We start from the raw sequence: 12,133 nt of genomic DNA, 5'->3' as shown, positions 1-12,133 counted from the left end.
GTTGTGGCTCTTGGTGACGTCCCCGACGGGACTCTGGTCACCGTGATGGCCGGAAACGACGAGAACTACTCGGCCGAGCTGAGGAACGCCTCGGCTGTAATGAAGAACCAGGTGGCTCGCTTCAACGACCTGCGCTTCGTGGGCAGGAGCGGACGAGGTGAGCGTAACCTCTGAAACTCTCTCTCTCTCTCTCCCTCTCTCTCTCTCTCTCACACACACAGGCCTGCACACAAACGATGAGGGAATGTCTGCGTGTAATGCATTTGAAAACACATAATAATAGATCATATTTCTGGGCACAGAAAAAAGCAAACAAAAAACGAGTGACAACATATTATTTTTGAGAGAACGCGGATGATATGAAACTAAATATTTTGCACAGGCTGCACCGCTGCGCGCATTAAAATACAGCTCGCGCATAAATACTTTTCTGTCAGTTTTGGGGATGATTTCTGTTGCTGAGATAATTCTGCAAATGTGGAAGCGTTTATGTTTGGGTACGACGAGTGCCCACACCTTGCCAACTGACGTCCACGGGTGTCATCAGAAACATCTGGCCTGCGTCACGGTATGCAGCTGCAATGTGGCTGTATAATTTTCTTAATCCGAGGGAATACAAATAATCATCGACGTGCTGCAAGTCGGAGGGATGGATGACAAACCACCGTGCAATTTATGTCCCGGGGCAATTTGTCAAATAATCCCCGCCACCATTTAGGATGCGTGCATCTTATGGACTATTGCGCACTATTTATCACGGTTATTGCGTTTAATTGCTGTATAAAAATTCCCACATCAACAGGCTCGTTTCCAGGATGCTGTGGTCAAACCATAGGCCTACCGTGTACCATTTTATGCTATATTGAGAAAATCAAAACAAGGCAAAGTTCAAGTAAATATGTCAACTTAAATAATAAAATAAAACGATTTTAAAAGCCTGATCGGAGTCATTTCGCTTCTCTCCGTGAGGCCATTTCTGGATTTTATATTTCTATTTTTTATCTCATTGTCTTTTCCATGATTTTTTTTTTAAGTAGTTCGTACCTTTTATTTCTGCAGCCAATTAGCCCACCCACATGAGGATTTTATGTCTGTCTTCCCACTCAGTCTCCATTTAACAAGGGACGCTATTCTCAGAGCCTGGGACGAGCGCCGGACTCCCTGCGTGGTCCAGCCTTCCTCTCTCTGCACTTTGATGCAGATGGGAGCGAGAGCCTGCCTTGTTGAACAATAAACTCTTGCTGTAAGCTCTTTGGCACAATCTGGAAGACATTCCCTCAATAATCCAAATCATACCCGCAGCCAGACCGTCAAAAGAGAGCCGGTCCTTGGCTTCTTCTTTCTCTTCTTCTTCTTATTTAATTTGAATTCAAAGGCTGCAGCAGCGGGACGAAAGCCGGTGATGATTTGAGGTTGAACAAGCGAAGTATTGTTGTGAGAAGAGAGAAAATAAGTTTTGCAGATCATTCTCAACGGTCGTTTACAACCAAGAATAAATAACACTCATGAACGCGATTTGGTTGCTGTGCTGCAGGAAAGAGCTTCACTCTGACCATCACCGTGTTCACTGGACCGCCTCAGGTCGCCACGTACCACCGCGCCATCAAAGTGACCGTGGACGGACCCCGCGAACCACGCAGTAAGTGCACACGCACACGCACAAAGAGACCCACTCACACTAGCATTATTGCTAAAAATGCATTGAGGTGCGATGCTGCACAGCACTGTCAGCGACTCCCGATTCTCCAAGTGTGGGTGTCAGTAAACCCACTGGCTTCTTGAATGTAGATGAGAGTCTTACTGAGCAGGCCTGAAAGCAAGTGCAAGTGCATTCGTGGGTGTGCAGTGCCTTGGTGAAGGGAGAGCAAGAGAATCAGTTCACACGATCAAGATGTGCTAGAAAATCCAGTTTCCCCTAGATTTCTTTTGGGGTTAAGGCTTGGGTTTTGGGGTTAAGATTAGAGTGAAGTTTGGGTTAAGCTTGGGTTATGGTAAGCCTCTAGAGAACAAATGTAGGGCAATATATTGTCCTCACTTAAATAGTAGGGTAGGCTTGTGTGTCTGTGTGTGTGTGCAGCAGGGGCACAGGGAAGGGCCCTGTCAGAGGAAACTGTAAAGCATATTAAGGCAAAACCCAAGACCACTAAGAGGAGCTGAGTGAGTCTCCAAGCCGCAGGTGGCTCAGCTCAGTGCTACCCTCCTCCTCCTCCTCACTCCCACCTTCTTCAGCGCTGGTCAGAGGGGTCGTACTGTACCTGCCTGCACAACCACATAAGTGGCTCGTTGATTTAACGCAGGGCAGACTCCAGCCACCGTTAGCCCTGGCAGGAAGGCACGGCATGCTAAAGCTGTTAGCGCCATCCTTCAGCCACAGCTACATGCTCTTGTGGTTTAATGCTTCTAGCGTGAGGGATGGTGAAAGCAGAGGTACTCAGATGACTCAGTCACTGACGGTTAGAGCTGTATGTGTGCATTTTTATTTTTTAATGAGCTCAAGGTGAGATAGGTATGAGAAATCGGATTTTCTGATAGTTTCTATGGAGGAATCTTACTTATCGGGGTTGCTTAGAGGTGGATAACTGCGGCTTATGCGGAAGTGGGTTCTTTAGAACCGGTGAACATGGAGCACACAGGGGACAGAGAGAGTGGCAGCGAGAGCCACATGAAAGGACACGGTTAGCAAAGGGAGCTCAGGGGGCATGGAGTGAGAAGCATCGAGCCCCCCCGCCCCCACTCCTCACCCTGCCAAACTAAGTGCCGTCTATTTGCAGAGGTATAAAAGAGAACAGCGAGCAGATAATAATAAACGCTGTGTGTGTGTGTGTGTGTGGCCATGGTTTCAATTTGATTGTATTCTGTTCAAATAGAAAAAAAAGAAGCCGAATGTGTGTGCGAGTGCATCAAGTGCATCCTCTGGTTCATCTGCAAGTGTGTCGGTGTGAAATAACTGTGTACGTTAATGCTGTCTCCTGTCTGTCTGTCAACAAGTTACGGCTTCAGCTGAGGCGTCAGAGAGGCCGTGCTACTTTTACACTGGCGCTGGGTGCTATAAAGTAACACTGTTTAATTTAGGGCAGGAGGAATTTAGAGCTCCATTAAACTCTGATACACTGCGCTGAGAGGAAATTCACAGAATGACAGAAAAGAAACGTCGCTGATCTGAATATGATTTCAATATTCATGAAGTCGAGCTAAAGCCCCCCTCGGTTTCAAACAGACTGGTGGCTTTGGGGCAAAGGTTAAAATGCAGTCTGTGAGGAGAACAGGATAGAGGGAGCATTTTGAAACGCAGCACATTTATTGTTCATTATGCTGGTTTCAGTGTGGTGTGTCTGATCTGATGAGATGAGCTTAGTTCGTAAAAAGAAAGAAAAAAAACTCAAAATAGAAACCTCACAAGATGAGATTAAGGGCCTCTCTTATTCCAACAAGAAGCACATTCTGAGACTCTATCAGACAGTCAAAGAACAGGAACACACACCAACATTCAGACATTATTAGGACCATAAAATTAATCAGATCATTTTCTAACCACAAGGCAGCGCATTATACCGGCTGTGCAACGTGTCGAGCCAAAAGTTGCGAGTTGCTTCTGCCCACACAAAACCTTTTTTTTAAAATTATGAATGTCATCTCAGAGACAGTTTTACATGCAAAAACTGCTTTTCTTTTGGTTGTTTTTAGTCAACGATTGCACACAATGATGTCTGTACATCTTGGCCAGTGCCGGGCTCACCTGTCTGCAGGCTGGCAGGCCGCTGGGCCCGGGGCTTTGCAGGCTGTTTGTGTACGGCCTGCATTTGCATGGCTGCCTGCCGAGCCGTGGCAGGAGCTGGCACCGAAGGGAAGGAGGGTTTTTTTTATTAGTGTTTACGGATCTAGTCGAGAGAACCTGATGGACAGGACTGCAGCGGTGGCTCGCCTGCGGCAATGTAACAAAGAATGTTATGCTTGAAAGCGCTCGAGCAGTAAGGGAAACACTTACGCTACGAGTACAGTTGTGTACACTAATGTATATCCACATGTCCAGACACAGCATCGCGGTCATGAATGCACACAGACATAATTCTGTTCCTGAACAGATTATTTTTGTCTCCCTTGCTGCTGATTTCCTCATCAAACATCCGGCATTTGTCATCCTAATCCACCCCCACCCCCCAATCTATCTGTCAGACTTTAATATCAAACTTCTGCTGAGCCCAAACTGGAAGCACAACTGTCGATGAAAGCTCTCCCTCCAGTTTCGTCTGAGCTCTAACAAAATATCACATCCAGCAACAAGAGAGGGCATGCTGAGCTAGAAAAAGACAGAAAGGCAAAAAAGGAAAACAGACGACTGAAGTGTCGAGGCCCTCCCCCCCCGTTTGTCGCTGCTATCAGATGCCTCCACACAACAGCTCATACGCCCGAGCAGGGTTATTCTCACCGATTAATCCCTCAGCTATATTTTTGTTGCCCTTCTCACCACCTCACTTATACATGACATCAACTGCTGCCTATTTAGCCCCGGGGGAAGGGCCCGTTTGTATTTCTGTATCTCTCAACCTGAAATGAATCAGTTCCCCGAAAGACCTCGCTGTGGGTCAAGGCAGAGTTCAGACAAGGGTAGGAAATGTTTGGAGCTTGAGAAAAAACACAGCTCTTTTCAAGTAAATGGTGTCAAAGAAATTATATAAATTTAATATCTGACAGCAGATTAGAGACTTGTCTGTGTGTGAGAAATCAGTTCAGCTATGAGTGTGCGTTTGTAATGTCACTAACTAGAAAATAGCTTCCACACATTTTCAGCTGAATCTTAAATATCTTTAAAGTTTTAAAGGGACTCTGCCTCTTTCCCTGCTGTGGAGATCCCCCCCTATTTTTTGGAGATATGTGCTGTGCCCCGTGTTTCATTATTAGTAGCACATCATAACCAAGATATTAAAAAACTAAAACCAAACAAAATGATCCCTAAAACCTTGATGTGAGCAGTTTCACGTGGGAACTATTTCCTCTTTAACTGAACTGCACCTGCCAACTGTGTCAGTATGCAGAAGAAAATGCTTCTCTACCTGCAACAAGAGGGTCACGCTTGTGACAGCGCGTAAACATTAATGCTGTAACTCGACTGAGCTGTAATATTATCTAGCTGCGTGTTTCCTTTGGTTGGCGGGTGCGCTTCGGTAGAAACAAAATAGTTCCTATGTGAAACCGCTCCCGATGAGGTTTGTGGATTTTTTTTGAGTAACCGTGTCGTGGTTGATGTTGAGTTTTTCAAATGAATTTTTGAGTGCCATCTCATTTAATCGGAGTAATATAATCAAGACGGATAAACGATGAATATGAAGCGTTAGATAAATAGGCTCATTATTTTCTGTGCACGTATGGGGTGATGAGATTTGCACAGACTGTTGTTTGCTGAATGCTGAAGATGCGGCAGCTCGTCAAAGTGCTCATTTGTCTTGTGATACTTGAGAATGATACACGTGAAAACATCGTAACCACTAACATAATTACACAGTGTACCTGCAGTACCAGAGCTGACACACTTTCCCACCAACACAGGCCCACGCATCCAAAATCACACAAGTACTGTCGTGTTTTGTTGCCTGTGTTTACTCGGTTGGGTGTGTTCCTGCAGCTTCATGAGGAGAATGGTGGGCGTAGGGAGGTAGTCAGGGAGGGGGGTCGGGTGCATGTTAGAGTTGGCGGGTTGATTTTATTTGCATTTGGCACACAGACTGTACAAAGTATGCAAATAGACAAACAATGACATTTGCTGTGTTATTTTTCCTGTGATATTGCAGTCGCTCTGCAAAGTAAACAAAGAGATAGCATGAATGCTGCTGTGTGTGCATTTGCGTGTGCGGGTGCCCAGCTTATGCACCTGCCAGGTGCATCTCTTTAAGTGCAGCCACGCCCATGCTCCGCAGATCACATGAAAGGATCCCCCCTCGGTGCGAATTGCTCTCTCAAAGAAAACTTTGATGTTTGAAAATGGAGATGGGTGTCTTTGAAAGAAAGGCCTACAGGTGTATCAGTGCCACGGGAGAGGGGGGGGGAGCGGCATGCGTGACGCCGGGTGCTTTCCTGACTACGAGATGTTATAACCCGGAGACATAGCGGCCTGCTCATGCACACAGTCACACATACACAGACAAATAGTGGCGAGCCTCAACAATCAACCTCATGACCACCTAATTTATGATTTGGTTGAGACGAGAGAGTCTGCCTCAACACCACATAGAGACAGATGGGAACTGATAAAGGGCAGATTTTATGTCTTTTCAAAGAAATGACACTGTGGCGTCTGCAGCGACTGGAGCCTGACGACTGTGGTCGTTCTCCCCCCCGGGGTCACTCCACATGCATCATACTTGGCTTCAGCGATTAGACGTAGAGCAAATATTGGCTAACTGATAAATCCACTGGAATGCAGAGGTACATATTGAATAGTTCTGAACCGATTCAGAGAGGAACTCGTGTGCTGGGACAAACCATCCACCGCATTTTGAGCTCTCAGACTTGTGCCAGGAGGCAGACGAGGGCCGTGTCATGCATATCCGACGCTTTAGAAGCAGCCGCTCGGCTGCTAATTATCTTCTCATGTCTTTTTTCGTTGTGAGTGTAACACGATCAAATTTTGTCGTGGGAGGATAAATAAAGGACTGAGATGGAAGCTCTCTGACCACTGTTGCCACCTTAACCACATCTAGAAGCTTTGAGGCCAATTCTCTTTGAGGACGAGACGCGCACTCGTGCATTCGCACGCAGCTGTAGGTAATCCTGCTTAAGCTTTTGCACTTAGGCTTTCCTGTGAAAGCAGAGCTAATTAGTTCAAATACCTCGGCCGAATTGTGATATAAACAAAGAAATTGCAGCCATTAGCCAATCACGGGCACAGTTTTTTCTCCCTTTGCTGCCTCTGTTTGTTGTTCGGCATGTTGCTGCAGCGTCAATGCACAAGTTTCAGCAGTACGAGGAAAAAGAAGAACATTGTCCACATTTTGAAACAGTGCAGTGAATCCTCCTCCTTCAGGCCTGCTGATGACTGTTGCACGCACACACAAACACACACACAAAAGCTTTGGGGTAAAATGCCCTTTCTTTTTCCGCTCAGACACAAATTTCCTCCCCATATTCACTGACGCCAAATAGAACAGCAGGACGTACCAGGAATTACCAAATTATTTACAGAGGTCCCAGACGGCACTTTTAATTCAGTCTTATGATGCAAGCAGAAGACACACTCTCATAATCAAATAAGAAGCCGGGCCAACATCTCCACTCAGCTCTCTCCACCTACCCACTCCCCTGTAAACTCAGCGGCCAAGCGTCTTTCCTGTTTACTTACCTATGACTCGAAGTAAAATGCCCACTCTGTGTGTGCTCGCTCTTCCTTATTTACACTGACCCATACAGGAGGGAGCCATTACGACCTTTCAGCTGTAATTCAATAAAAGTTCCGATCTGCATTTAGAAAAATAAATGGCCCATGAGTGGAGGAATATTTTTCTCCCCCGCTGGATTATGACAATAAACCGTTTTCTGCGTTGGGGCAAAAAGTGCGAGGGGGGGGCGGTTTGTGGGAAGAAGGCACCTGCTGGTTACTGGAAAAGACGCTGTGTACCACCACCCTGCGGTTTGGATATTTATTTCTTCAGGCCTTAATGGTTAGGAACAGTGAGCAAATAATAGGTGCAGCAAGAACTTTTCTTTTGCTTCCAGCAGTGGAGAAAGTTGTAATTCTGCAGGTAAACACAGACTGGAACCATCAGAGCAGAGGAGAGGTCAGTCTTGTAACCTCGACACTTCTGCAACAGTCCACCAAGAGCATTAAAAAACAAAAAACACACAGAGAAAGAACTGAAAGTAAAAAAATACATTTATGCGTGCCTACATGATGGAAAATTCACACATTTCACATTTCACACATTTGCTCTGACCCACCTGGAATCTTAATCTTGTCATTCAGTGGAACTCTGCGTGTTTGCGTGTGTGTTTAGGGGCAAATGCACTCATTTTTGCACACGATTGTGTGTGAGCTACTATGCACGGAGGTGTGAACGCACAGCCGTTTGACACATCTGCTGGCGTTGCATTGATGTATGTGACAGCAGCAGCTTGTCTTCCTTTCCCACAGCTCTGCGAGGCCCCCACCTTTCACCCAGCACCTCGCTACTTAGAGCAACCTGACTACCACGCAGACGCGAGCGTAAACACACACACGCACAGATGTGCACAACAACCTCATTCACCGTTTGAGCTAAAATAACACACTCAGAGCAGCTTATTGCTTTAATATGATCTGTCACCCGAGCCAAATAGGCCTTCTGTGCACGACAAGGCCGAAGCAGCAGCAGCACTGCAAAGTCTGCAGGCGTTCAGCCAAAAGGCCTGCAAAACAGCTCCACTCATATCACCCCCCAACACGCCTCAGAAGACAGTTACACACACACACACACAAAAGTACACAAAGGCCAGACAAAAGAGGGATGATTGCTCTCAATGTGCTACGGGCCTCGCTGTATTGTTCGAGAATCTGGGTGCACTGGGTCTTATTTTGGCACCCCTTCATCCTCTTTGCCTGCCTCAACCTGCCTCGCTGCAGGGCTGTCCTTGTGTGGCACTGCTTCTGTTCCACACACACACATGCACGCAAAGCACTTTATCCCCTTATCAGAAAAGGAAGGCTTCGCTCTTTGCTCAAACAGTCTCATGTAGCAACTTCCGTTGTGAGCAGCTTGTGTTAGGCCTACGAGGGGGATTTTCACAGTGCTGATGTCCCCAGAGACAGGCTGATGCATCTGCCTCAGGGACCAGACGGTCCCCCAGCTGTGGCCGTAGAGGATGATAAAAGCATGCCACAACTTTTGTTGACGTCCCCTTGAAAGCCTAAATAATGTTTCCGCAAAAAAAAAAAGAAGAAGAAACAAAAACTAAAAGTGCTGCTGTGTTTATGATAGACACTTTAGCTCACGCTTATATCCAGAGATACAGTTTGTCATTATCATGAAGACGTTTATTCATAAAGACGTACGGGAGCGTTATGTAAATGAGCTTAAAGCAGTGTAATGTCTGAGTGTGGCAAGCATCGACTCATTTAGGCCCAGACGAGACAGCCACAATCACCAGCCAAGGGTAAAACCCACATCCTTCAGGGTCAGCCTCAAAACAAGAACTTTGATTTGCCCCACTGTAAATACCCAATGGTGTGATTGGTGGCCTTGGGAAGCGCAGAGCCGAATGCACTGCTGCAGAAAAGTGTTTTGGGCTGCGCTCGTAATAGAACGAAAAGGGAAGTAAACGAAAAGGGTGGCAGAAAGAAGCAGGGTGGGAACGCGAGGGGGGAGGGGGGGGGGTTCAGGTCCGCTAGAGAGGAGGAAGAGGAAGACAGGTGTACAAGGTTTTGCTCAACACATGTTGAAACGTCCTCAGTGTCTGTTGAGGGCAAACGGAAGTTTGCTCGCAGGCGAGTAGGCCCCGCTGCGACATGTGTTCAACTGTCACCCCGCTACACTGTCGAGTTTCAGAAGTTAGATAAGGATGCAGCTTGTTTTCATATCTTTTCAAGACTTTAGTTTCAGCGCGCTAGCACAAAAAACAAGGGCTTCCCTGACCTAAAACGTGTGGTTTATTAAAACGATTCATTAATGCGACAAAAAAAGCTCACACAGCTGCCATTTCGTGTACTTTGTGCTGGACTCGGGAGTGCTCCTTACACTACCCAAACATTGTTTTTTTATGCAATTCAATACCGTGCATACACAGACAGTCCAGACATAGTTTTCACTGTGATACATGCACTCCACGTTAATTCTTGTCTGTTATCAGGGGCCTATCGAGTCCATTTATACGACGAAAACAAATATTTACACTTCAAATATATTCAGTGCAGAGCTGGGTCGCGGCCAAAGCACGTATTGGCCTTTGCTGTTCAGATAGAGTTTCACTTTGTCCCTGAAAAAGAACCCAGCCCTTAACTAAAAAGGGCTTGTGTTTAATGTGTCTCCCTTTGGACGGCAACATGTGTTTCTTTCTTTTAAAGGAGGCAGACAGACAGACAGAAAACGAGAGGAGAAGTAGAGAAAAGTGCGAGGGCGAAGGAAGGAAACGGGTCGCGCTGGGTGATCGTTCAGCTGTGGCATCGCGTTAAAGTCCTGGCAGTCACCTCGCTGAGCAAACACTGCCTCCCTGTTGAGCTGATACGGGTTTTGTGGAGGGAAGGCCGGGCAACGCTCGGTGGAGATTGTTCGTGCGGCGTGAGGAAGAACATAACTTTACACTTTTTGCACGATTTACACCTGAACTCACCTCAAAATGCTTCAAAGCACTGACACAAAAGAGCAAAGCAATGCTGCAGTGAAGATAAAACACTATCAGGAAATAAAAGCATACACACACACACACACACACACGCAAAACAAAGCAGGGCTGGGAACGGCACACCCATCTCTTCAAAACACAGCCATCGCCTTTCACTACATTGTTAATACCAGACATTTTATATCAAGCGTTTTATTTATTCTTCATAGACTTCCATAATGCTTTCAGATGATGCGACCACTACTCTGAGAGGAGGCTAGTAAATCTACAACCTTTAGCGTCCATTTTCAGCTCTGGATGCATATTGAGCGCTGCTGTTTAGGCCTCATGTGTGCATTGCCTCCCATCTCCCAGCTCTATCTTGTGGTTATGATATCATAGAGAGAAAAACAAAGGCATTCTTTCCTAAGTGCACACTAACACATTAAATATTCATCTGACCACAGAAACCCCTCTGAAATGGGCTGGTGTGGAGCACCGGCACCCCTCTGGCCCTCCAAGCCCTGCAGAGTAGAAGTCAAATGTTGGCGGTCGGACTTGACACGAAGCAGCTATAGCCGGGGTCAGCTGGCCAAAGAGACTCTTTTGGCTTCTGTATGCAGATCATTTAGACGGCTATTACAACTTTTCTACAGGGAGCAACAGTTTTCTTTTTAAGACATGTGCAGAAATGGCAAAATATAAAAAAGGAGGGCTGTCGCAGAGTAGCGTTCAATTCCTGCTTCAAGCTACACGGGCAGTCCGAAGCTCGTGCCCTACCACCTCTGATCATTTCCAGTGCGGCTTACAGGCTCACACAGACAAAAGCGACGAGGAGTAAAACTGAAAGGAGGTGCCGAAAGCTTCAAGCCACCTCCCAGTCGACGTGCGGTGTTTAGAGCAACTGCAAGGCCGGGGTTAATGAGCGCCAGGTCCTGTTCTAATGATGCCCCCGCTCGCCCTCTCACAAGCCACTAAACCCCCTGCTGGAAGCTGCGAACGGTGTGCCGCTAAAGCGTCCCTGCCAACTGGAACTGGGCCACGGGATCCACAGCTCAAGTGTGTTCATGTGCATGTTTGTGGGTAACTGAATGATCACTTTCATCCCTAAAGAGTCAGCCAATTCATCTCAGACCACCAGTGGCCACAGAAAAACTGACCAATTATCATTTTTTCCCCCCCCCGTGCCGCCTGTCTTTTTTCCAACCAGAGAGCAGTGGGATGTATCGTTTCCCTGACCTCAGCCGTTTGAGGTGGTGTAAATCTCTTAATAACTACACAAGGACACATTTAGGGGCTATATTTGGAGGACTGCTTCCCCTGGCCGCCCCGGCTCTGGCTTGGAACAGACAGTAGCCACAGTGTCTATGTGGGTTATGGAGCCTGTACCAGGCGCTGTGTGTGTGTGTGTGTGCAGAGAGAGAGAGAAATATTCTGGCTTCTACCTTCCATCAAAGTTTAAAAAGAAGGCCACATGTGAATAAAATGATATTACAGAGCGTGCGAGAGCGTACGAGTCTATCCGGGATTTGTTCTGAGTAACAGCACAGAGCAAAGTGTCAGGGGTGGACTCAGTCACACACTCACACAAACAGCTGCAGAGCAGCAACACGACTCCTGTCTCTGCTCCTACAGATTAGTCACGACTGACTCTTTTTCTTCTCACACATTTAAAGTTTCATCCGACTCCTAACGAGCGAATGAAGAGCGACAATTTTGATTCGAGTGCCTGCTCCGTGCATGCGGCTGCCTGCGCGTGTACGGGGAGGGGGGGGCTTCAAAGCTTGATATTTCTATATAGTTTGTAAAGAGAGGCCGGAAGCGAGGCGGTGGGCACAAACAAATGGAC

The 12,133-nt window shown here is 46.8% G+C and overlaps 1 protein-coding gene across 1 annotated transcript in view; it reads left to right on the top strand.

Annotated features, from left to right (window-relative positions):
- runx3 (RUNX family transcription factor 3) overlaps positions 1-12,133 on the top strand; it is a 46,998-nt gene that overhangs the window by 19,617 nt on the left and 15,248 nt on the right. The window contains exons 3-4 of the mRNA XM_087832788.1: positions 1-157; positions 1,535-1,639. Coding sequence (XP_087688914.1) covers positions 1-157; positions 1,535-1,639 — 262 coding nt within the window. The remainder of the gene's footprint in view (positions 158-1,534; positions 1,640-12,133) is intronic.

This window comes from Neolamprologus brichardi, chromosome 19 (assembly GCF_056152115.1).
Source record: "Neolamprologus brichardi isolate AB-2024 chromosome 19, ASM5615211v1, whole genome shotgun sequence".
NCBI lineage: Eukaryota > Metazoa > Chordata > Actinopteri > Cichliformes > Cichlidae > Neolamprologus > Neolamprologus brichardi.
Note: the sequence above shows the minus strand (reverse complement) of the source record. Positions and strands in the feature narration are given on the sequence as shown.